At 45.7% G+C, this 26861-nt stretch overlaps 1 protein-coding gene across 1 annotated transcript in view; it reads right to left on the bottom strand.

Annotated features, from left to right (window-relative positions):
• Positions 1-26861, bottom strand: part of ARAP3 (ArfGAP with RhoGAP domain, ankyrin repeat and PH domain 3) — a 73038-nt gene that overhangs the window by 23227 nt on the left and 22950 nt on the right. The window contains exons 20-30 of the mRNA XM_063130044.1: positions 24878-25041; positions 19136-19348; positions 17860-17965; positions 15490-15637; positions 15328-15396; positions 12044-12118; positions 11581-11695; positions 10840-10968; positions 9913-10046; positions 6595-6677; positions 2940-2975 (exon numbers count right to left, since the gene is read on the bottom strand). Coding sequence (XP_062986114.1) covers positions 2940-2975; positions 6595-6677; positions 9913-10046; positions 10840-10968; positions 11581-11695; positions 12044-12118; positions 15328-15396; positions 15490-15637; positions 17860-17965; positions 19136-19348; positions 24878-25041 — 1272 coding nt within the window. The remainder of the gene's footprint in view (positions 1-2939; positions 2976-6594; positions 6678-9912; positions 10047-10839; positions 10969-11580; positions 11696-12043; positions 12119-15327; positions 15397-15489; positions 15638-17859; positions 17966-19135; positions 19349-24877; positions 25042-26861) is intronic.

Below are 26861 nucleotides of genomic sequence, written 5' to 3'. Positions count from 1 at the left end.
GTTGCTGTTGCTGCCTTGGCTGTCCTTGGTATTGAGGACGCTGTTGTTGCTGTTGTTGGGTAGATGGCCTCGTCCACCGTCTCGGTCTGTACTGTACAGGAGGAGCAGAGAAACCCATCTTTTTTGCTGTAGTGCAGGCTTTGTAGATAGAGTCCAAAGTGTCATCGGTTTTGGTGTTGAACAAGCCCTCGCCGTCGAAGGGCATGTTCTCGATCCTGGACTTGGTTTCATAAGTTAGGTTGGCAGATCTTAACCATGCATGTCTTCTTAAGGATACGGCACCCATCATACTTTTAGAGTGGCAGTCAACCTGGTGCCTGGCAGTAGATAGCTGTTGTTTAGCTATGGCCGAGGCTTCAGCCTGAAAGACCCTAGCCAACTCTCTCTTGTCCTCTGGGAGATAGTCACATAGTGAACCTACTTTCTCCCAGAGGAAGAGTTGGTATCGAGCCATCGTTGCCTGGTAAGTAGAGGCTCGAATACCAAGAGATGCAGAGGAATAAATTCTTCTACCTGTCAGGTCTAATTTCTTTCCCTCTTTATCAACGGGGGCAGAATGAAACCTTTGTGACTGACCCTGAGCTGATTCTACTACAATGGAATTGGGTTTTGGGTGTTGAGCTAAAAACTCTGCATCTCCCTCCTGGATATGGTAGAGAGTTTCTAATCTCCTTGATGTCGCTTGTGTAGAAGCTGGTGTCTTCCATGAGAGTTGTGCTGTCTGTTTCAAAGCAGGGGGGAGAGGGATGGCAACTGCTGCATTTGTTTTAGTGCGAAACACGTCGTAAATGGGATCATCCACAGGGTCATCTGATTGTTGTATGTCCAGTCCGAGTGCTTGGGCCATTCTTAGCATATGCTCGGAGAATCTGCCCATGTCTTCAGATGGTGATGAGGGATCCTGTGCATGTATGGCATCCTCTGGTGACGGTACCAATGGTGTAACTGATACTCTGGATTCGGAGTCGGACGGATAATCATCCTCGGGTGAGGATAGTGTAATGAGTTGCAACTGCTGTTGCGCTGGCTCTAACTGCTCCTGTTGAGCTGGTACCGTGGTGGTTGCAGTAGCCGGTATCAAAGAGGCGTGGCTGTGACGTAGATGAGTCGATGTAGGAGAGACTTGGTGGGACGGAGGTGGAGCTAATTGTACTTGGAATACCCTGGATGTTGGTGGAGGCTGGGCAAAGTAAGACTCAGGTGGGTATTGGTAATCCCGATCATGTTGAAAATATCTTTGAGGTCGATAGTAGTCCCAGTCATAATAGTCATGTCTTGACTGGTGCTCAGAGTACTGGGAAGCTCTGTCCCATTCACGTCTTGGCGTGCGTTCCGTAGCCGTCGGTCTTGGTGACGGTTGTGGCAGAGGAATGATTCCTTCGGTCTCTAAGAGCCCTACGGGATCTCTAAATGAAGCTATGGAAGCCGAATCTCGTATCTCGCCCTCTGATAGGCTTGGAGGGCAAGTCGGTAGCATGGTTGTCGGTACCGACTGAGGTCTCGGTATCGACTGAGGTCTCGGTATCGAGACAGTTGCGGAAGCTGTCGGTACAGAAGGAGGAGTTGAGTGACTCTGAGTCGGCTTAGAGGGTCGGGGAGACCTTGGCAAGGGTTTTCCTGTGTCCCTCTTCTTTTTCTTCTTCTTCTTCTCTATCTCAGAGGAAGACTTAGAAGTCTGGGCCTTTTTTGTGATTTTCCTGGCCGCGGAGCTCGCTAATGACCGTCCAGGTGTGAGTGGTATCAATGCCCTACTATTTGCTCTGGTTTCATCGCACACTTCGGTGCTATGGTCTGCAATGGACTTATTTGGTGTCGTTTTGTCCATTCTCGTTGTGTCTGTGGCTCTGAGAGCTTTTTCCCACAAAATGGCGCGAAGGCGATCAGTTCTGTTCTTTCTGGTTTGCTTGGTAAATGCCATGCAATGGTGGCAGGCCTCTACTTTGTGGCCTTCGCCCAAACAAAGAACGCACAGGGAGTGTCCGTCTGTAGGGGGGGAGCTTAGCTCCGCACTTAACACATTTACGAAATGGGGTCTTCACTGCCATGCGGCTCAGGCGCCCGCGACCGAAAGTCGCTGAGGAAAAACTAACTAACAACAACATTTTTTTTTAAGGTAAGAAGAAGAAAGAGAGATATAAGAAAGGTTGAAGAAATGAAAGATTTGAAAGGTTTTAAGAGAAACTGTGAAGAAAACGCTACGAGGTTGGTTCTAACGGTCTAGGCACAATGGCGGACGACGAAGAACTGAGGTGAGGGCGGGAACCCCAGGGACATGCGCAGTAGCGTGGGGGAGGGGTTCCCGCCTAAAACGTTCCACTTAGCTATAGAAGGTTCCGGTTCGGTCTCTGAGCAGGCGCAAAGCCCATATGTGTGATGCATAGAGACCACGATGAAGAACTGGAGACTGACTGAGGAATCTACCAGCCAGGCTGTGAACTTACCTGGTTGGGCATTGCGCCCTTTGGAAAATCCCAATAGGGGATTGAGCCCGCCCCCGCGCCCTGTGGTTTACACCACTGCATAGTGTCTCTCCTCCCCAGTGTCACTCGAGGGGCAGAGGAACAGTAGGTAGTAGCCAGGTAGTTACTTTACAAGTGATGGAAACAGCGTCTGAGTAGTGTTAGGCTGAAATGCAGCCAATCAGAAAATAGACAACATACCATCTGCCATTTCAACAGGGATATGGGATGGCATTCATGGATTATATTGCCATCTGTACGCCGCCCTGAGATCTTAGTGCTATAGGGCGGGATATAAATATTTTAAATAAATAAATAAATAAATAAATAAATTTACACAGCACAGGTAGTCCCTTTGTGACAGATTCCTTCCATCCCTCTGTGCTTGAGATGAAAAAAGCACTGGAACAGAAGCCAACCTGGATGCTAGGAATAGCTCATCTCCCCACACCCACTAGGCAACACAGAAAAGATACTCACAGTTGTTGTTTTTCTAGGTACAGAGTAAAACCCCACCTATAGCAGAGACAAATACAGATTAAGGGAAGTTTTTTAAAAAAATAAAGAAAAGACCAAGAGCCAAGCTAGACATGGCTGCATCAACACATATAAATATACAGATCATATAGAAAGAAGGGATGGGGGTCGAACCTTATCAGAGCATACTTCCAGACAGAGGACTCTAGCGCTAACCATGAAAGGGCATTGTGTGCAGCTACTCCATCTTTTCTTTCTTAACAGTATTTTTCTGGTAAGAAAAAATGGCAGAAATACATGGGAGATCCACAAATGGAAGACACTATTGTCTGGACCCATGTAAAATTCTATGAAAACCAGACACGGATGTCCACTTTCTCCTATGATATTTGTTTTATGTTTGGAACCTCTGGCTTGTACTATTAGACAGAATGTTAGTATTCATGGATTTCTGCATGATAGTTTAGAAATTAAAATTATTCTTTACACTGATGATCTTTTATTGTTTATTTCTGAACCCCAGTTGTCTATGCCAGCACTGATGCAGCTGTTTAATACGTTATTAAATTAATTGGTCAGTGTCTCTAACTGATGCTGATTGGAGATTCTGTATGTCATAGTGTATTAGCAGTCTGGCAATTTCTATAGTGCCCGTATGTTATTACTTATCTTAGAATACCTATTCCCAGAGATATATCTCAAATGATTAAGCTTAATTTGAATAAATTGATAAATGAGATTTCTCAGGATTTATATAGATTTGCATTTTTAAAGATGAGTTTGTGGAGTAAATTAAATACACTTGACAAATACTGTATCTCAGATTGTTTATGTTATATGTGGGATTCCATTACCTATACCTGGCAACTATTTTCAGAAAACCAGTGTTTTTTCTGTACGTTTGAGGGAGGATGGACGTTTGGTCCTCTCTGCCAAAATTATCTCTGAAAAGGATATAATTATAGAATATGGATTTGATTTTCTGGATCTTGCCTTATACCATCAGGCACATCTGCTGACTTATACTGATATTTGTTCTTTTCTGTCTGCATTGGATCTTCTGCTCTCTGTCAGTTTTAGAATTTTCTTGTCTGGTTCCTCTCTCTAAATAGATGGCATTAGGTTCTAGACATACAAGAATGTGTAGAACCTAATGTCCCACAGTTTCTACAATTAGAGAGCTGTGGCATACCATGTCTTGTCAACTACAGTTTGATTCATTTTCTCATGCTAAATTGACTTTATGGGGCAATCCAGATCTAAAAATTAGTAAGAAAATGTTTTTATCATGGACATGGACAGATAAAGCAATTTTTCTTTGGATCAGTTATTTGGTACTGATAATGAGTTTTTAAAAATAATTTTCTATCTTGCATGCCAAATATGATTTGCCAGCTATTGCTGAGTGGCAATGTTTGCAACTGCAGCATTTGTTAGTATCTAAGTTTGTTCTGGCTGCTTTTACAGCATGAGGGAGCCTTTTGACTCAAGGCATTTATTGTGCACCCAGGATTCCTAACCCATGGTTGTTTGTGGGTGCTTTACATGATGTCGTCATCCTCCAGAACCTTTTCCATTCTTTGCAACTGTTATAGCATATATATTTTTAACTAACAAGGAAAGTCTGATATTTCTGTGAATAGTGGCATGAAACCCTGGTGAATTTGTGCAATTCTGGTATACCACAGGCTACCTAGTGGTTGTTTAATGGAAGTTATAGAAAGGCAGAAAAAGAAAAATCCTGGAAAAAAATGTGTAAAAGAACTGATCTTAATTCCACAAGGAATCTGGGGCAGAAGCTTTGATAAACTGGCTTCTTTAAATGGAGTTAAAAGGCTCATGAAGAAATGCCCATACTCTTTGTCATTATTGGAAGCATTTACTGGTCAGGCAAAGCAACCCATGATCAATGTCTATAAATACTTGTTATTGGTGAATAAACATGATATACAGGGTTTTAGGCAGGAATGGAATAGGATTGTCTGATTCTGCCTAATCAATGGATTGCCACTTTGCGTCTATACCTATTGCATCTATGGACCTAGGGCTGCATCTTAATTTGCAAAACATTTGTTTTGTGTCTGTTATGTACTTCAATGTGTCTTAATTAAGTGATTGTCTAATTCAGCTAATTACTGGCTGTGCAATGCAGCTATTGCTTCTTTTAAACATGTTTTGGCAATGCCCAGTAATTGTTTCTTTTTGGGAGGTTATTATATAGATAATTTTTGTCCTGGAATAGTCTTTAATATTTGCTGATGTAGATGCTCCTTTAAATTATTTACCAGTTTCATGTAAATTAATGAATGGTCAGCATAAATGGATTCCCCATGTCCTTTTTACATCTAAAAGTCAGATATCATAACATTGGAAGGATAAACATTCACCTCCTATAATACAACTGACTGAGGACCTTATAATGCTTTCAACGTTTGGCTCAGGTCCAGGTTATTTGAAAGAACGTATTCTCCCTTATGAGCCTGCCCATACTTTGAGATCTTCTAGAGAAGCCCTTCTTTCAGTCCCATCATCTTCACAGGCACACTTGGTGGGAACATGGGAGAGGGCCTTCTTGGTGGCTGCTCCAGTGCTTTGGAACTCTCTTCCCGGGGAAACTAAGCTGGCTCCCTCCTTGATGGGCTTTCAGAAGCAGGCTAAAACTTTTTTGTTCCAGCAGGCCTTTGGAGAATAATCTGGCCCTCCATCTATGTTAATGTCTTATAATTTTGTTGTGTATTTTAAATGTTTATGGTTTTGTTCCCCCCCTCCCCATGTATATTTTAAACTTTGTAAGGCTGCCTTGAGGCCCAGCATTGGGCAAAAGGCGGGATACAAATAAATAAATAAATAAATAAACAAACATATTATTATTATTATTATTATTATTAATAATAATAATAATAATAATAATAATAATAATAATAACAACAACATTTGAATGGGTGGCATATAGATGCCTCCTTCAAATGGGTACTTATTTGGTTATTTGGCTCGCTTTTGTTGAAGCCTATGTATAATTGCTAGTAAGATGTCCATCTAATCCAGTATTTCAGTCTCAGGAACAGGTGTTTCCCACCCCTGTTACTCCAGATCCTTTAACTGGGATCTTCTGCATGTAAAGCATGCACTCTGCTACTGAACTATGCCCCATCCCCATGTCTGGGCCTCTGGAAGCATACAGCAAGTACAGGGTGACCCTATGAAAAGGAGGACAGGGCTCTTGTATCTTTAACAGTTGTACAGAAAAGGGAATTTCAGCTAGTGTTATCTGTACGCGTTCACCACTTGGTGAAATTTCCTCTTCATCACAACAGTTAAAGCTGCAAGAGCCCTGCCCTCTTTTGTATCTGGTATAACGCCTGCAGCTTTAACTGTTGTGATGAAGAGAGAATTTCACCAGGTGCTGCATGCATACAAATGACACCTGCTGAAATTCCCTTTTCTATACAACATTAAAGATACAGGAGCCCTGTCCTCCTTTTCATCGGGTCACCCTGTACTTAGGGGTGACCCTAAGCAAGTATGAGGTTCCATCCATAAGCCCATAAAGGGAAGCAATCAGTGCTAAGATGGTGGTTGTGGTTGTGGTTGTGGCAGAGACCCAGCTGCAATGCTCTCAGCCACACACAGAGCTCAGGAGGATCCTGCAGTCACTTACTGTGAAGGTGGCTTCAGCTTTTTCCGAATCCCCATGTAAATCTTGGCCATGTCCAGCAGCCACTCCCGCTCTGGCCTGATACTCTGGGCATGAAGAGTAAGAAGATAACCCTCAGTTCAAAGACAGAAGGTGTTATTAGCATTACCAAAACAACCCAAACCCCATCTGGCCCACAGAGGCTCCCTCCTTAACCCCATTCCCAGGCCAAGGCTAGCTGGGATTCTTCTTAGTAGGTGTGTGCTCCACTCTGTTACAGATCCCTGAATCCGAAGCGGGCCAGGACGATCCAGACCTCCTAAGCCCAGTTCCGGAGCGGATCGGGGAAGGTCTGGATTGACCTGAAGCGGTTCGGAACGGTCCAAAGTGATTTGGACCGTTCTGAAGCTTTGGAGCCAAGTAAGTGGGGAGGGGAGCTTACCTGGCTCGCCTGTCCGCCGCCGCCATCCTTGCGGCAATGGCGGCAGAGCCAGGTAAGTGGGGAAGGGGGGAGGGGGGCTTACCTGGCAGTGGCGTCGCAGTCCGTGCAGCGACAGCCACGGAGCCAGGTAAGTGGGGGAGGGGAACGGTGGTTTACCTGTCTCCGCTGGCCGCCGCCACCACAGCCTGGGTGGCAGCTTCGAATGCTGCCCATGCTTAAGGCCGGAAATAGGCTGTGGCCTATTTCTGGCCTTAGGTGTGGGCAGCAGACGAAGCCACAGCATGGACCACAGCAGCGGATGATGGAGCCAGGTAAGTGGGGAAGGGGGGCTTACCTGGCTCCACTGTCCACCCTCACTGCGGTCTGTGCGGCAGCGGATGGTGGAGCCAGGTAAGGGGGGGAAGGCGGCTTATTTGCCCCCTATTTTGTCCCCCCTTCTCCACTTACCTGCCCTTGCCGTTTGCTGCGGAGGCAGGTAAGTGGGGAAGGGGGGGGCAAAATGGCATCTGAATATCGATCCGGACCTCTGGATATCGCCCTGGATCCGGTTCCGGAGCGGATCGGGGAAGGTCCGGATCGACCCGAACCAGTTCGAGCCTGATCTGGAAGGCTACTTGTCCACTTCCAGATCAGCCCTACTTCTTAGTGCACTGTGCGCCATCCCATTTGGGGTGGGGGGACCAGCATGTTATGTGCTTCACCTGCCCTGCATCTTCGCTAGTGGGGGAAGGCACACGGTAGGTGAAGCTGCCCCGACTAAGGCGCTGGCTGGAAAAGTACTCCTCCAGCTGGTCAGGGACCCATCTTTGCTGTGGGGGGACTTTTCTCAGCCAGGAAAGCCCATGTGCAGTGAAGATAGTCCCCAACTGTTGGTGGGGGCAGCTTTGCTTTGCACGGGCTAGGAGAAGCTGACCCACAGCAGTCCTGGGTCCCCGACTGAATCATGGGCTGGAGGAGCTCCACTCTGCCCTTTGATGGAGACCAGGTGACATCAGGAGTGTGGCCCCACTCAGATGTCAACCACCCTGTGGAGGGGTGAGTGGGGGATCATCTGGACCGCCATATCTGGACCACCACTTCACCTGAGAGCACTGACAGGAATTCAGAAAGACTAATTCCTGCTTTGAGTTCAGAATGCTGCAATTCTTCTCACAATAAAAGCAAGAGGAAAATACCCAAAGGTTCTGTAGATAACTAGTTTTATTCCCCAAAATGACCTAATGTATTTCAAGCTTGACAGGGCTTCCCCCCGCCCCAGGTATTTTCTTTTTTTACAATAAAGCTGTTTCGATTTTTCTAAATTCTTCCTCTTATCCTTCCTGTTCCTCTCATTGAGCCCCTGAGCAATGCTTCATATCAGTGAGGCCACTTAAAACATCTCACCTAGGTTGTGAGGAACTGGATGGGTGAAAACCAACTGAAACACAATGCAAACAAGTCAGGGGTACTGTAATTGGTGCAGTGGTGCAGCTAGGTGATTTAAGACCATGACATAATAGTTTTAAGAGCCCCTAGCTTTTAGACAGAGAACCTCTGGGTATTTTCCTCTTGCTTTTATTGTGAGAAGGACTGCAGCCTTCTCTGTGGTGCCCGCCACCCCTAATTATGGAATGACCTCCCCACTGAGGCCTGCCTGGTGCCAACATTGCTATCTTTTCGGTGACACGTTAAACGTTTTCTCTTTTCCCAGGCATTTAGCAATATGTGATGAACTTCATCGATCCTGGATCTGTTTTTATAGCTGGTTATAAAATTGTTTATAGTTGTTTTTAGATGTATGTTTCTGTGTATGTTGCACGTTTTTGTGGTTTAAAATTTTGTATATTGTTTTTAATTGTTTTAATCTTATGTAAACCGCCCAGAGAGCTTCGGCTATTGGGCGGTATAAAAATGTAATGAATAAATAAATAAATAAATAAATGAAATTATTATTATTATCATTAATAATAATAATGTGTATTACTTCAGTTCTGAAGCACACAAATAATGTTTCACTTCTCCTCTGCCCCTACTGCCATTCTGTGCTTTACAACTGCTTCTGCACTCCTGATACATGGACACTCCTGTCATCTTAGGCCATGCTACCTGGGGTGATGGCCTAGATCTGTAGTCTAACACATGTGGAGGGCAGAATAAAATGGAGTTTGCTTCTGCTGCGCTGATGCTAAACATTTTTACTTGGAAATAACCACCATTTTATTGTAGAAAAACATAATGTAAGTGAGGTTTGGTGGATATCTACCAGGTGCAGGGCCCTTTTTCTTTTCTTTTTCACTTGTGGTGCTGACGGAAAGGCCAGCAAGGCTCAAATGCTACACGGTTTCAGACTAAGTCCTGACTGTTTCAGTTCCTGGATCAGATAAACAGGCTAGCTGGTTTTAGTTTGGTCTTATTTTTACTTTGGCTGGTGTAGTGGTCAGGGCATTAGACTATTATTTATTTATTTATTTATTTATTTATTTATTTTTACATTTATATACTGTCCTATAGCTGAAGCTCTCTGGGCGGTTTACAAAAGGTGACCTTGGTGACCTTGGGCCAGTCACCAACTCTCGGCCTAACCTACCTCACAGGGTTGTCGCGTGTATAAAACGGGGAGAAGGACTATGGATGCCCTCTTGACCTCTTTAGAGGAAAGGCACAATATAAATTAAATAAATATAATAAACAAACTTTAAAATATTCTGTTGTTAATTCCTGCTGTTTTCTGCTACTTCTGTTAGTGCTGGGGGTGGGGGTGGGGAGCTTTCCTTCTCTTTTTTAGTTTCTTTTCTTTTTTGGTTTCTTGTAAATTTGTTTTAATGTTGCATTTTGTAAGCTGCCTTGGTCAGGTTTCCCCCCTCCACCCCCAACAAGATCAGGTAAAATAAATACGTGCATTAGCTGGGTTGCTAATATACCCGTTTCTCTTTGAGCAGAAGCAACTTGTGGTCCTTGATGACGAAGTAGCGCCCCTGAAACTTGCTCCCCAGGAGCCTGGGCAATTCCTCACGGCACCTCAGCAGGCCACATTTCGGACTGTCACGTTTAGCGCCTGCAAGGCAACGGGGACATTGGGGGTGAGCTTGGCAGCAAAGGAGGCCCTGCACTTGCCAGAGGAGTGCTGGAGCCGGCAGTTAGAGGCTAAGCAATGGATGAGTCACAGCCCCAGCCTCCAGGTTCTGCAGTGAACCTGAACCCATGAAGCAGCCATATGGCCCAGCACTGTCTGCCTTGAGCGGCCCTCTGGCAGGGGCTGTCCAGGGCTTCTGGGAGAGGACTAACCACATGCTGTGGAGCGTGCAGCTCATCCTGACCTTTATAGTTCTATCCAAGCAATCCTGACCTGGATTAGGACAACCGCATGCAGGTCAGGGAGGTTCAAGCCCCACCCGCGTTTGCCACCAGCCCTGCCCTCCACAGCAATACAGCTGCCCAGAGCTTGCCCATGGGTGAACGCAGCCTTTGGCCTCAAAAGGGCTCCCTGTCCCTGCTTTAACAGGAAAGAAATAGGATTGAACCTGAGACCTTCTGAGTGCAAAGCATGTTCTCTTTGATGGAGCTATGCCCCCATCACAGACACTTGGCCATTACATTATGAACATCGGATGCTGCCTTATTCTGAATCAAACCATTGGTCCATTTAGTCTAGGAGTGTCTCCTCTGACCAGCAGTGACTCTCCAGAGTTTCAGGGAGAAATCCTCCCTCAGCCCCATTTCCTAACCACGACTCCTAGACTCTTATCACTACATGGATGAGAGGAGAAGTTGGGCAGGGGGGCTGACTGGCTTCTTTCAAAGGCATCAGTGGGCAGGGCTGACTCCAAGTGGCAAGCAGGCTGACTCACCTGTGAAAAGGCAGCTGCCTTCCTTGATGGGCACCTTTTTCACTAGCAAATAGGCAGAGCTCGGCTTGGACAGTTTACACCACTGTAGGGCCTGCTCTAGAACCTTTTCCTTGGGATGAAGGGGACGCTCTGAAAAACGAGGGCCAGAGATAGTCAGAGTCCAGTATGTGTCCATATTCTGCTGATGGAGATGGGAAGTTATCCAGGAAACTAAGCATTGCCAGAGGGTCAAGGATGCAAGCATGAACATAGTCTGTATTTCACAAAATCATCAAATTTTAGAGTAGGAGGGGAACTTGGAGGTAATCTAGTCCAATCCCTTGCTCAATTCAGGATGTGAATTGCAACTGCACTATCCCAGACAGATGGCCATCCAGCCTCTTCTTGAACATCTCCAGCAAAGAGTCCATCTGAGGCAGTCTGTTCCACTGTTGAACAGCTTCTACCAGCAGGAAGTTTCTCCCTGCAATTTTCACCCCTTGATTCTAGTCCTGCCTTTGGGAGCAACAACGAACAAGTCTGCTGCATCTTCTGCATGAGAGCCTTTCAGACATCTGAAGGCAGCTCTTATGTGTCCCCTTAATTTTCTCTTCTCCAGGCTAAACATATGCAGCCTTTTTAACCCTTTCTCACAGGATTTGATCTCTCCAGACCCCTCACCAATCCTGGTGGTCACTGAAATAGTGCTACAGCCCTAATCTCACACAGATGCAATAGAAGGGTACTGCCTCATGCACTCACCTAGCTCACCGTTCTCCAAGACCTCGAAGGTCAGCCAAATGTCTAGACTGGCTGCCACGTTTCGCATTTCCAGCACCTGATTGGTCAGTTCTTCTGCTCTCATGGTAGGGGACACCTGATTGGCAAGCAGAGTTCAGAATAAGCCAACCCAGAGCCCAAAGTGTCGATGTGTGATCAAGCCAAGTCTGACCCGAGGAGACCGTATGCTATACTTTGCAATCCATTACTGCAGTTGGCAATGGGTCAATAGGAAAGCAAGAGCATTTCCACGTCTCAATGACAGCTGTGAGCCCTTTTCCCTTCCTCCCACCGGCACGGGCGCTCTGGCTGCTCCAAAGGGCTCGCTCACACAAGCCAACTTTCTTTGATCTGGGTTCTCTTCCTGAAAAAATGCCAGATGTCTTACTCTCACATAAACAAGTGATACCAAGGGACAGCGGTTGCTGAGAGGCCTGTTGCTCACCTTAAGAGTGACACAACAGTCAGGATTCTTCTGCTCCAGGTAAACCTCTAGGATTATATCACCAGCCTGTGAGAGCTGTAGGGAGAAAGGTGAGGTAGCAATGAAGGGCAGAAAAAAGCAGACAGAGCTGTACTGGGCAAGAGTGGGAACATACTGGGCAATACTGGAATGGATGAGCAGCACCGAACAACTTTCCTGGCTGGACGGAAAGGGATGCTGAACTCCATAGTGGCTGCTCTTGCCATTAATAAATGGTTTTTATCAGGAAGTGAATAGAGGACTGGAATTCTTCTTGACAGTTTCTATTCAGCACCAACCAGCATTAACTGAAAGCAATAATGGAATGGTAGCACCTCCATAATATCTGATTACTACTCACTGCTAGGACTGGTGTACAGATGCATATTCATCACTGGATGACTGCAACAGCGAGCACAGACTCTCTCTCTCTCTCTCTCTCTCTCTCTCTCTCTCACACACACACACACACAGAGAGAGAGAGAGAGAGAGAGAGAGAGAGAGAGAGAGAGAGAGAGAGAGAGAGTGTCTGTGCTCGTTGTTGCAGTATGAGAGCTCCATCACACCTATTTCCACCCCTGGTTTGACTGCGCATTTTTTACCTCCGTTTCATAAGCGGGGAAAGCACTTCTCCCTTTCACGATCATCGCTACACTGGTGAACTCTCTTTTCACTTGTTTGCCCGCCCGCTGCTATTGCACCCACCCCACCCCACCCTTTTTCCTCCCCCTCTAGTTCAGTGGTTCTTGCCGTTGACGGACATTGTGATCAATGTGGCAGCCTTCCCCCCTCGCTCATTGGAGCTCCTACGGAAATTAACCAAAATGCTTACAGCTCCCTCATTTTTAAAGATAAAGAGATGAAAATTGGGAACCTGAGAGATCTTAAGTAGGGGTTTTGGTATGCCAAATTTGAAACAGATCAGTTTATCCCTTGATTTTTTGGGATTTTTAAAATTGACTTCTTTATAATCTGCTCCAAAATTTCCCCAGACATGGATGTCAGACTGTCTGGTCTGTAGTTCCCAGGTTCCTCCTTTTTGCCCTTTTTGAAGATAGGGAAAATGTTAGCCCTCTTCCAGTTGTCTGGCACATCACTAGTCTTCCATGATTTTGCAAAGATTATGGAAGACTGGTGAGGTGCCGGAATAGGGCTGCGGTCCTGAATAGGGCTGAACCCCCTGAACCAGTTCGGATCCCAATCCAGACCTTCCAGATCGGGCCGGAACCGGTTCAGGTTGATCCAAACCTCCCCTGATCTGCTCCAGAACCGGATCTGGAGTGAGATCCGGAGGTCTGGATTGAGATTTGGACCCCATTTTGCCCCCTTCCCCACTTACTTGCCTCCGCGGTGGACAGCGGAGGCAGGTAAGTGGGGAAGGGGGGACAAAATGGGGGCCGAATAAGCCCCCTCCTCTTTACCTGGCTCTGCCATCTGCTGCTGCATGGACCGCAGTGGAGGTGGAGCCAGGTAAGCACCCTTCCTCCTCCCCTGGCTTGCCCCCCGCCCCCTTAACTGGCGGCGGAGGACAGGGGAGCCAGGTAAACTCCCCTCCCCCACTTACTTGGGTCTGGAGCTTCGGACTGTTCCGAACTGCTCCACACTTCCCCCGATCTGCTCCAGAACTGGGTGTCGAAGGTGCAGATCGGTCCGTTCCGCTTCGGGGATCTGAAACGGGCCCTGGAGATTGGAACTCACCCAAAGAAATTAGGTGTTCCTTGACCATTTGTTTATCAATTTCAAACTGTAATCCTGCCCCCTCAACTTCTGCTTCACTTTTTCCAGGGGGGTCATAGACCTGCTTTTGGGAGAAGACTGAGGCAAAGTAGGAATTGAGCACTTCAGCCTTTTCTTTGCCATCTGTTATCAATTTGCCATCCTCATTAAGCAGTTGAACCACCATTTCTTTCCTCTGTCTTTTACTACTCACGTATCTGAAGAAAGCCTTTTTATTGCTTTTAGCATCCCTCGCTAATCTCAGCTCATTCTCAGCTTTACCCTTCCTGATGCCATTTTGGCACTTCTGTGCAACCTGTCTGTACTCTTCTTTTGTAGGCTGGCCTTCCTTCCACTTCCTATATATGTCCTTTTTTGTTTTCAGGTCATCTCTAAGCTTTTTGTGGAGCCACATTGGTTTCTTCTGTTGTCTTCTATCTTTTTTTTTCAACTGCATGTACATTTTTTTCAATTGCATTTACATCCAAGTCATACTAAAATCTGATGCATGCTTACCTTTGAGTAAACAGAAGTAAGACTTCAGAAGTAAGCATAGGGTTGCAGAGCGCTTCTTTCCAGTTTGCTGTTTTAGACTTTAAAAAAAAGCTTCTGAGTGACCACACTATTAAAAGTCAGTTCTATGTGTTTACTCAGAAGTAAGTCTCTTTCTGTTCAATGAGGTTTACTCAAAGGTAAGCATGCATCGGATTTTAGTATGACTTGGATGTAAATGCAGTTGAAATCAATGGGATTTACTCTTGAGTAAGGGAATCAAACCTGGGCAATAAATGAGCTCCACTGAACACACACACCTGCAATTCTGCCCTAAAGCAACCCTGTACAGAATCAGAGAGGTGTGTTAATGGGAAGGAATGGTTTAGGGGCGGGGGAATTAAAAAATCCTATAAAATCAAGGGATGAACTGATCTGATTCAAACTTGGCATGCCTAAAGCCCTACTTGAGTGCTCTTACAGTTCCAAGTTTCTTCTCTTTTATCTTTAAAAACGAGGGAGCCGCAGGTCAGGAGGGTGGGGTTGGAGCAGCAAAAGTATGTTAGACTGGCTCAGCACAGCCTATTCATTTGACACAGGTGTGGAAGAGGAGAACCGCCCTACTCTCCTCTTTCATCAGCAAGCTCTCCCTTCAAAGGACACTCCCCAACAAAGGCAATACTGAGATGACAGCACTACATGGGGCTGAAGGGAACTTTAATTCTGTTTGGGGGAAATAATCCAGACTTTCTCTGCTATAGGAAAACATAAAAAAGGGAGGGGAAGAGGACAGGCAGGCAGTGCTGCGTTCCAAAACTGCAAACTAGGGGTGATGAGAGTGTGATAAAATGCTGGTGTGATGGAGCCGTGAGCCAACAAAGTTCAAATGCTATGGACAGAGCATTCCTTCTCATCTGATGTCAGCTCAAGCACATTCCCAAGTCATCAATCTTTTAGTAATCTAGTGATTCCAAGCCCTTAAAGAATGTTTCTTTGGCTATCCCCAGTATACCTGCTGGCCAATATGCTGAAAAGATAGGCAGGAGAAGCTGCAGTACCTGCACATCCCTCCAGGTAGTAATCAAACTGTTCTCCAGGTCCATCTGCAACACCTGGTCTTCATCAATCTGTGGGGCAGGAGAAGAGATGCAGTGAATACAGATCCAAAGTAGAGACCTATGAGGGGCAGGACAGGTAGGGTGGACAGGGAAGCCACTCACATTGAAGATGTGAACATAGTTGTCAATCAGGTCCTCCATCACCTTGACCTCATGTTCCCCCTTTCCATCAGTCTGGAAGAGGCTGGGTGCAAAGAGCAGAGACAGGTTCTTGGTGCTCATCTGGTTGAGATCAGCACATTTCTGTACGCTGCAATGAGAAGTGGAAGTACACAGTGAATAGCTGTCTGCTGAGCCCAAAGGAGGGAGGCAGCGATGAGAGAAAGAGCTTCAGTGTCTGCTACACATCCAAGCAGGAGACATCTTAGCACCAGCATGCATCCTTGACCTGCCCTCACATGCAGACGTGGTCTACCTCCGCTGCCTCCCTCCCATCTCTCTGACACTTCCTTCTTTCATTTGTGAATCATAAGGCTGCTCACTGGATCTTCTTCTCTGAAGCCATGTGAGTCAAAAAGGGGAACCGTAAATTAGACACAAATACTTCGTAGGCTTATATTTTAACGCATAGACATCTTTTGCCCAACAGACTGAATGGGTGCTTCCAGACAAGGCTTTTATGGCACCATCGCCCTGCTTCACTCATGGAATTTAATTGGAGGAGGGGTGTTTCCAGATGACATTGTGTGTCATCAGATGAGCGTTTTTTTCACACGCTCACTACTGGGCACTCATGGTTTTCTGCGGGTCTTTTTTATGATGCCATCGGCCTCCCGTGCATCTTCCGCCCCTTCTGCTTGTTTTACCATTGCAAAGGAAGACCCGGAAAATCCGACTTTTTTGGCTGTAGTGAAACAGCCCGCCATTTCCTTGCTGCATGTAGGAGAAGCAGCAGGATAGTAATGCCCACTGAATGGGCTATGTGGTCATTGTTTACTTCTTCTCTCTTCCCCATGTAAAGAAAGAGGAAGTATTGTGGGACAGAAGTAGGGGGAAAAGCAACAGTAAGGAAACACATCCCCCCCATCTGATGATGCTCATTGACTTCAACCTATAATCATCCCATGTTTTCTCACTGCTTCTTCTGTCTTTTCTCTTACAGCAGATAAGAAAAAAAGAAGAAGTTGTAGCTGCACAATGTCTTCTCATAAGTAGTGCTAGAAGCCCTCCACCTGGAAGCACCAAAAGTGTCTGTGTGCCCTCACCCATATTATAGCTGTTCGTCTGTGTCAGTGGCTACCACAAGCATGGGAGGAAGATTTCCATCAGAGAAAAACACGAACATTAACTTATTCCTCTCCCAGAGGCACAGCCCTGGTGCAATCTTCTCCCCATCCCTCCACTCCCCCATGGCTGCTTTTACATCTGAAAAATGACATTTGGAAATCTAATCATGAAATTCCTGAATCGTCCAACAGACAGCACTACTGGCTGGTTTGTTTTAAATGTCACTAAGAAGAAATAAAATCACTGATAAGCCCTGAATGTTTAAATGGACAGAACATTCTGTCTAGTTATTAGTCACTCAAGTACACTTTCTTCAGATCTACATTCAGACCATTCAAGTCCCTTTTTCACAATCGGCATATTAAAAGTAAATCTGGTTTGGCTATTTATCATCCTCTGTCTTATTCTGAAGAACAATATTTACAGCTCTTCATTGCATTCTTCAATATTCAATATTCTATTGTGGATCATGCATATTAGATCATCTAGAATACAGCATTTCAGCCCTGGTTGAAATAAAGCTACTCAAGTGGTGGTTTGTTTTAATTGAAACACCGTTGCAGGAGGGGGTGTCTGGATGTCTTCTTTGCTCCAGCAGGGCTCCAAATCTGCGGGCTGTTGGTTAGCTGACACAGTCGCAGATTCAAAGCCACCCCAGAGCAAAGAGCTGAAAATGCATGGCTGAAACGTCAGAGACTTACCCTGACTTTCCCAGCCAGAGTGAAGACAGCCTGGGTCTTCTGCCGGTCTATCCTCACTCAGGAGCCGCTCCGACGGTATTCCCGGCAGATGGTGATCCCTTAAATGGCCTCGGTCTGCCCAGGCAGGGGGTAGGGGTAGGGGTGGGCCAGCGAGTGAAATGGATGCCAGCCCTGTGCTGTCTTGCCGCAGGGAGAAGATTTTATTTTCTTTCCCCGCGCTGCTGGCGCCACAACGTCCTCCTCCTAAAACAAATTATTTTCTCCCCACAACTGCTGCCTTCTCCTCCTCCTAAAATACTTTCTGCCCCCACCCCTCTTCTTCCTCCTCCTCGCCTTAGTCTCAGGGAGGGATGGGGGAGGTGTGGATGACAGCCATAAAACCCACGGCTTGCTCCTTGGCATGGGGATGCGCTGGCGCAACTGCACAGGAGCAAAAGCACGGGGTTTGGGGGGAATGCGGCACCAACTGGGGCTGTGAAGAGAGCCCCCTGGCAAGAAGGAATGACCTTTTCGCAGAGCCCGGCGAGGGAGAGGATAGACTAACCGATACAGATGGCCAATCAGAGCAGCCAGGGTCCTGCGGTTGAGGTGGGGTAAGTGATTTATCAACTCCTTGTATCGCTCCAATCGCTGGGACTTTTGGAGGATTTCTGGAAAGAAGAAGAAATAAACTTTGGCAAATGTATATTAATTCATGATTTGAAGTTTGACATGTGCTGCTTTAGATAGTTTTTGATCCTTCTACATACAGACCCAACTGAAAAAAGCCTCTCAGTGGTTTTCGATACTTGGCTTCTTGGTTGCCTTGCTGGGATGGAGCTGGGGAACCATTTTGCAGTGTCTCTGGTCCTTCCTGGACAGCATCGGAAGGAGTGCAATTGCAGGCTTTCCTGAAGGCGGCGCCACCGCGCCCGCCCACCCGAGCACACACACGTGGCAGTTCAGGGGCACCTGGGAGCATCCGCACCCCCTCTTCCAAGGTTAGGTTTTTTTACAAATATATTGGCCTACATTTTGTTCTTTTTTATTTTTAAAGCTGTAAATGAGAAGGATCGCATTTACAGCTAAATGGGAGGGGGGACACAAGGGGGGAGGAATGGGGTGCTCCCTCCCTCTCAGAATATTCACCCTCCATAATATATATATATCTCCACAGAGGTGTGGAGGTGGTCCAGTGACCTTTCGGCTTGCTGTTCCCCCCCTTCCCTGCTCAGCTGACAGTGACCAATCAGTGGTCACCATAGGCTGTGGCATGCCTCGCAGAAGCTCCATAGCAAGAGCGACAGATGGCAGATGCCATCGGCGCCTCGCTCCAAGCTAAAAAAGTTTGGGTAAGTGCCCGACTTTTTTAGAGTGGAGCTTTGGGGCTTTGCCCCTGGATCGCTTCAGAGTGGCGGTTGTGGCATGTAGATCACCTGCTGCCATGCCGAAGCTACCGTGAGGAAAAGTGCCCATCTAGAGGTACCCTCAGTCAGGGATATTTCCCAGCCCTGAGATCCTTTTGTCTGGAAGTGCTGGGTGAAACCTGAACCCTTTTTGTGCAAAGCAGGTGCTCAGGGAGCTATGCCCCTTCCCCGAGTTTTTTTGTTTTTATTTTGCAATCAGAAAGGCTAAAAAAACCCTTTTCCTTAACAAAAAGAAGAAGACACTGAGGTTGATGGGATACTGCACTGGAAGCCAAGGTCTGCAATCTGAGGTGCGACAGGCAGGCAGCAGCCTTGCATTGGACAGAGGTCTCTGTAACTCATCCCCAGGGCTTGGAATCTAGGGGCCCTAGTAGCTGGCCAGGGAATGAAAGACTAGCACATCAAGGCTGGTACCTGTAGCCTCTTTCCACTGGGGGTGCAAGTAAGTGGTGAAGACAGGATCCTCTAGCTCCCGGAAAAAACGCTTCAGCACATCAGTCACATCCTCAATGAAATTGTCACTGATACGCAGTTTGACATTTCGGGCATCTCGCCGAAACTCCTCCATCAGTCCCTTAATACGGGACTTGGCTCCATTCTTTCGATAAATACCTTCATGTTGCAGCCCTGAGGTAGAAGAAGGGAAATGGGAGACAAAGCAGCCCAATGAAGAAAAGACACTTGGGGTATAAAAAAATATCTAAAATCAGCTCTTCAGCCAGGAATTTTTAAAGGAAAAGTTATTTAATATTTATATTTATATTTCATCACACCACAACACCTTGGGGTGGTTAATGAAAGCAAACTTTCTGCACCCCAACAGAACACAATAAAATATAACCAAATCCATTTCACTCTTTCCAAATTTTTTCATTATTAAAGGTTTATTGAAATTTGCTTGAGGTACAATAATCAAATATATTATTGCTTTGGATGCCTACAGCAGCAATGAAGCCCCCGAAATGAACATCCCCCATCATATCCGCCCCCCCTCTCAAGTAGAGAAAAAGAGGGGTAAACAGATACACATTGAGCTCCATCAGATGGGGGAAATCACACTTCCCTACCGTCACTTCTCCGCCCCCGCTTTCATTGCTTGATACTTCTGCTTTCAAAAGAGGAAGTAAACAACATGCACGTGGCCCATTCTGTGGGTTGTTCTGTTCGTGCTGCTTCTCCTGCACACAGCAGGAGATAGCAGCAACTTCCGTTTTTTAAAGTATATCGGACTTTCTGGGTGCTTTTTTGTGGCTTGAAGGCCAGAAGAGGCAGGAGGCAGATGATGTCGTGAGAGGGACCTGTGAAAATCCATGAGTGTCCAGCAACGAGCGTGCAATAAAACACTCGTCTGATGGAGCTCACTGAATGTGAGTGGAAACCAATGAAAATGATTAGCTGAGCAATCCTATTGCCTCTGGGAAAGCGTGCCAGGGACCATAGGTTATTTCAGAGCTCCCCCTCTGTGGCTGTAGACACTACTATGGGAACTCCCAGTGGGGATTGTCTCCCCTGTTCCAGTGCTGCCAAAAGAATGGTGGCAGGTCTGAGCTTCAGGCTCAGGGTAGGATGCAAATAAGGTGGAAGGCTACAGGGTGGGAACAAAAGCGTGACTGCTGGCAGCACACTGGATATCTGGAGCGCTCTGATATCAGAGCAATGCTATGGAAAGGATATGGGCAGCTCTGCACATCCATGATTCTATGATCAGGGTCACATTATTATTATTATTATTATTTATTTATTTATTTATATAGCACCATCAGTGTACATGGTGCTGTACAGATGACACAGTAAATAGCAAGACCCTGCCGCATAGGCTTACAATCTAATAAGTTGTAGTAAACAATAAAGAGGGAAGGAGAATGCAAACAGGCACAGGGAAGTGTAAACAGGCACCGGGTAGGGTGAAGCTAACAGTATAGAGTCGGAACAAACTCAATATTTGAAGGCTATAGGGAAAAGAAAAGTTTTTAGCTGAGTTTTAAAAGCAGTGATTGAGTTTGTAGTTCTCAAGTGTTCTGGAAGAGCGTTCCAGGCGTAAGGGGCAGCAGAAGAAAAAGGACGAAGCCGAGTAAGGGAAGTGGAGGTCCTTGGGCAGGCGAGAAGCATGGCATCAGAGGAGCGGAGAGCACGAGCGGGGCGATAGTTTGAGATGAGAGAGGAGAGATAGGCAGGAGCTAGACCGTGAAGAGCTTTGAAGGTCAGCAGGAGAAGTTTATATTGGATTCTGGAGTGAATTGGAAGCCAATGAAGAGATTTCAGAAGTGGAGTGACATGGTCAGAGCGGCGGGCCAAGAAGATGATCTTAGCGGCAGAGTGGTGGACAGAGACCAGCGGACTGATGTGAGATGAAGGAAGGCCAGAGAGAAGAAGGTTGCAGTAGTCCAACCGAGAGATAACCAGTGCGTAAACCAGAGTCTTGGCAGAAGAGACAGACAAAAATGGTCGAATCCTGGCAATATTATACAGGAAGAAACGACAGGATTTAGCTACTGCCTCGATGTGAGGAGTAAAGGAGAGCGAGGAGTCAAATATAAAGCCAAGACTACGAGCTTCCTTGACCAGAGTAAGCGTGACATCGTTGACAGTAAGAGAGAATGAGAGGTGAGGAGAAGGTTTAGGAGGAAAAACAAGCAATTCAGTCTTTGCCATGTTAAGTTTCAAACGACGATGAAGCAGCCAGGCTGAGATATCTGAAAGACATGCCGAGATACGATCGTGAACATCTGGAGAAAGTTCCGGAGATGAGAGATATAATTGTGTATCATCGGCATACAGGTGATATTGGAGGCCGTGAGATTGAATAAGCTTACCCAAGGGCAGCATGTATAGAGAGAACAACAACGGGCTAAGGGTCAGTCAAACTCCATGATGTATGCTAAGGAAGGGATTTACAGAATTACACTACCAGACTGCGCCTTCTTCATATTTATTTATTTATTTATTTATTTATTTATTTATTTATTACATTTTTATCTCACTTTCCCCCCACCAAGAAACCCAAGGCGGCATACATAATCCTCTTCCTCTCCATTTTATCCTCACAACAACCACCCTGTGACGTAGGCTGGGCTGAGAGTCTGTGACTGGCCCAAAGTCACCCAGTGAGCTTCCATGGCTGAGTGGGGACTAGAACCTGGATCTCCCAACTCCCAGTCCAAACCTCTAGCCACTATACCACACTGGCTCTCAATGGGATATTTAGATGGGAGTATGTAAATGTTCCTATATTTTGACATCTTTGTATATGTGTGACTCCATAAATAGAAGATATCTATTATGCTTTTTTATTTATGTATTTCATTTGATTTCATTTCTATACTGGCCAGTATCCAAAACTCTCTGGGTAGTTTACAGTTCTTCTGTGACTTGCATGCTGGTCTCAGGAAAATATTTCTTTTACCTTTGTTGGAAAGCATGTTGGATGCTTGGTTGAGCAAATATGTAAACTTGAAGATATGGAACCTTATGTAACTAAGCAAGTAGCTTTATTTGCTATGGCTGCTAAAACATTGCAGCAAAGGTTCTCAAAACTGTGTACATGATGAATTTATTTGGTAGGATTGTTCAATCTCTGTGCCTGTGTGCATGTTGTCTCTTTTCTAGTAAAATTGTAAGAACCCATGGTTATAAACAATAAAAGTAACTGATGACACAATAATAAACATGGAGTGGCAGGTAACCCTCTTCTCTTTTCCTTTTTTATTCACACATGTGGGGTCCAAATCTGGATTGGGACTGCCACACATAGAATCATAGAATAGCAGAGTTGGAAGGGGCCTACAAGGCCATCTAGTCCAACCCCCTGCTCAATGCAGGAATCCACCCTAAAGCATCCCTGACAGATGGTTGTCCAGCTGCCTCTTGAATGCCTCTAGTGTATATAAAATATACACTATAGTGTATATAAAAATGCCTCTTTTTCCAGGGGGGTCATAGACCCGCTTTTGGGAGAAGACTGAGGCAAAGTAGGAATTGAGCACTTCAGCCTTTTCTTTGTCATCTGTTATCAATCTGCCATCCTCATTAACCAGTTGAACCATCATTTCTTTCCTGTGTCTTTTACTACTCACATATCTGAAGAAAGCCTTTTTATTGCTTTTAGCATCCCTCGCTAATCTCAGCTCATTCTCAGCTTTAGCCTTCCTGATGCCATTTCGGCACTTCTGCGCCACCTGTCTGTACTCTTTTTTTGTAGCCTGGCCTTTTTTCCACTTCCTATATGTATCCCTTTTTGTTTTCAGGTCATCTCTAAGCTTTTTGTGGAGCCACATTGGTTTCCTCTGTTGTCTTCTATCTTTTCTCCTTGTTGGAATTGTTTGTAACTGTGCCTTTAAAATTTCCTTTTTTAAATACTCCCACCCATCCTGCACTCCTTTTCTCATTAGGCTCATTTGCCATGGGACCTTACTTATCATAGTTCTGAGTTTATTAAAATCAGATTTCCTAAAATCCAGAGAACGTTTATGGCTACACTCAACTTTTGTCTCCTTTATAATCAAGAATTCAAGTATGACGTGGTCACTTTCCCCCAGAGTTTCCGTAACTGCCACTTTATCCACAAAGTCAATAATATTGGTTAATAACAAAGTCAATAATATTGGTCAATAACAAGTCAAGGATTGCCAATCCTCTAGTTCCTTCCTCCACTTTCTGTAGGAGAAAGTTATCACCCACACATGTCAGGAATTTCTTGGAAGGGCCTTTTTTGGCAGTATTGGTCTCCCAACAGATATCAGGGTAATTGAAGTCCCCCATCACTACTACATCACACTTCCTTGAAACACTGGCAATTTGTTTCTCAAAAGTTTCGTCCTCGTCTTCTCCTTGATTGGGTGGTTGGTGGTAGACTCAGATTATCATGTTCTTTTTATTCCTTGCCCCATTTATTTTAATCCAGATGCTCTCGATGGAGCTCCCAGTCTGATCCGCCTGTATTTCTGTGCAGGGATAGGTATTTTTTAACATATAGTGAAACTCCGCCTCCCTTTCTATTTCTTCTGTTCTTTTTGAACAAGTTATATCCTTCAATTGCTATATTCCAGTCATGGGAGTCATCCCACCAAGTTTCAGTTATACCTATCAAGTCGTATTTGCCTTCATTTAATAAACGTTCAAGTTCATTCTGTTTGTTTCCCATGCTCTGGGCATTAGTATATAGACATCGAAGACCATGTGTTTTATAGTCTGGCTTTGTTCCTACATTGTTGCGGACACTATTTTGGGGCACTATTGGAGCTGTTCTCTGTACTGTGGTGCATTGGCATTCATCCCTTGTTGCCTCGAAATTTACGTCTCTCGCCCCCATAAGATTCAGTTTAAAGCCCTCCTGATCAAGTTCTTCATGCTGTGGCCGAACACATTCTTTCCAGCCTTTGTGAGGTGCAACTCATCCATTGCCAGCCGTCCATGTTCCAAGTAGTGTAGCCCGTGGTCCCAGAATCCAAAACCCTTGCGTCGGCACCACCTTCAAAGCCAGTCGTTCATCCGGAGTATTTTTCTTTCCCTTTCTAGTCCTCTTCCAAGAACTGGGAGGATGGATGAGGAAACTACCTGGGCCCCAAAGTTCTTCAGTTTCCTTCCCTGAGCTTCAAAGTCTGAAATGATTTCTTTGTAGCTCTGCTTGGCGACATCATTTGTGCCCACATGGATGAGAATGATTTTCATCACATGGATGAAAATATAGGAATGTCTGCCTGTCACAAAGAGCCTGAGAGACATTTGGGTTGCTTTCTCACTAACAATCCTTCCAGACAAGGCTTTTATGGTGCAATCACCCTGCCTAATTCAGATGTTTATGAGGAGTCTGGATGTTGTCTTGTACTTGTGACCCTCCCATGTTTTCTTACTGCTTCTTCCATCTTTTTCCTTCATGTAGAAAATCCATTGAGAAAAAGATGAAACAGTAGCTTCTGATTGCTACCACCAGGAGCCCTCCATCTGGAAGCAGTTTAGTCTGGAATTGCCATCCTGGGTGATATTATATATATATATATACACACACACACACACACACACACACACACACACACACACACCAAATGACAGCTTTGCCATGGTACAGTATTCATAGTGTGTGTGTGTGTGTGTGTGTGTATGTATGTATGTAGAGTAGAGCCCTTTTTGGCCAATGGGAAGGACCCTTGAATAACTCACCGTACTGGGTGATGAAGGCAATGCAGCTGTTCACAATGAAGGGGATGCCACTTCTACTGAGCTGCTGATCTTGCAAGGCATTCCCCTGGCCTCCTGCTGAAGCCTGGATAGCCATGCACCATGCGGAAAAGTCCAGCTGGCATACACCTTGAAGACAGAATGTCCTACAAATGAAGAAGAGCGAGTGAGTGGGACTACTAGGGCTGGTGATTTGGCCCTACCCGTCCACCATGGCATCACTATTTCTTGCTCTGGGATTTTCTTCCTACAACTCCGTTGTCTCCAAAACTACACCTGCCAAACTACACCAGTTACTCCTGCCAAAGTTAACACTGTTTCATTTGCTCCATTGCAGCCTTATTTCCTGTTCATCACCCCTCTTATTACCAGCGCACCCTTAATATTGTTTCCTTCAATACAAGATTGTTATATCGCTTCTTCTTGCCCCACACATATTAAACTTTTGGGGGGGACATTCTTTTATTGCCACCTCTAAAGCCCTGGCACAGACTATTGGCATTCTGATGCTAGACATGTCCTATGTTCTGCTCCACTCTGCTAGTTGGAGGGAGGAAAAGAAAACAGCAGAGACAAGGAAACTTCAAAGCTGTTTAAATGACCCATGGAGGACTCCCAGACATGGCCCCCATCTATATGACAAAGGGATTGCTCCTCATTGAATATAAACCGGAATTTTCATTAATTCAAATCTAGGTAAAGAGCATCAAACTGCAGCAGGAACAGCAATTCATCTCCTGAATTTTTTATAGTGTAGTTATTAATGCACATATGTGCACATATGCACATTCGCACATATGAGGCTATGGATTATAGCCAAGGCAAGCTATACATTTTATCTGTGGAGCTCCGTAGTTTCATAGAAGAGGAGAAGCGAGTGGGGAAAGGAATGAGGCAGCAGATGAAGATGTGAGCGGGGAGCTGTCTCTCGCTGCCTGTCCCCCCCCCTTTGTTTTCATTTTAAAAGCTCCATCTTAATAAATTAATTTATTTTTATTTAAAGCATTTTTATAGCACCGCCTCACCATTTCTGGCATCGAGGCGCTTTACAATAACATATAAAACAATTCCATTAAAACCCTCACCCTCAAATTCAACATGAAAACAGCAGGAAGGAACGAGGCTACCAGAGGACGCAATAGGTGGGAAGGCAGGAAATCAGCCCATCACTTTGTCCTGCCCTCAAAGATATGCCCACATGTGAAAATGCGATTTAACTATCCCAAGGACACATAACTAATCCACATAACTATCCCAAGGACACATAACACATAACAGTGCAAACTTGGACATTGATCAAAAGTCGTGGTAAATCACAAATGCAAATATGTGCATTATCGCCTTAAAAACCCGACGATGCGGCAAATGGACGGCTGCGTCATGTGTCCTAAAATGCGAATCTGCACATTTAAGTTGGGGTAAAGAAGCCAGATAGACAACCCCCCTGGAAGGATGGGGTGGGGTGGGGGTGGGGGTTGGAGCAAAGGTAGTGAGCAAAGTTTCCATCACTAGGGACACTGTTGGAAGGTACCCAGAGATCTCAAAGCAGAGACGTTGGTCCCTCATTTACTGTGGAAACTTGCCAGAGGAAGGAGCTGCTGCCAGCTTGCTCTCTGCTGTGCTTCAGCACCACCACTCTGGATGGCCAGAGGGTGGTACTGCAGCTACCAGCTTGGCAAAGCTCAGGTGATACATGGGGCCAACAGAGGTCTACCTGGGGCCATAAAGCTGCTGACTGTGGCCCAGCTTGTCAGTCTGAACACTGCCCAGATGTAACTTAAGCTTCACTTGGGGGCTCTCTATATGTGGGGAAAGAACGCCCCGTGGTTGTTGCGGATATGCACTGCTTCGGTTAGATGATGCAGGCACCACTTCACAGCCACTGTGGGGCTTTCCTGCGAAGCTGCGGTTTGAAAAAGTCAGGGGTTTACCCCAACTTTTTCAACTGGAGTGATGTCAATACAGC

Source organism: Elgaria multicarinata, chromosome 7 (assembly GCF_023053635.1).
Source record: "Elgaria multicarinata webbii isolate HBS135686 ecotype San Diego chromosome 7, rElgMul1.1.pri, whole genome shotgun sequence".
Lineage (NCBI taxonomy): Eukaryota > Metazoa > Chordata > Lepidosauria > Squamata > Anguidae > Elgaria > Elgaria multicarinata.
This window is presented reverse-complemented; position numbering and strand designations above follow the sequence as displayed.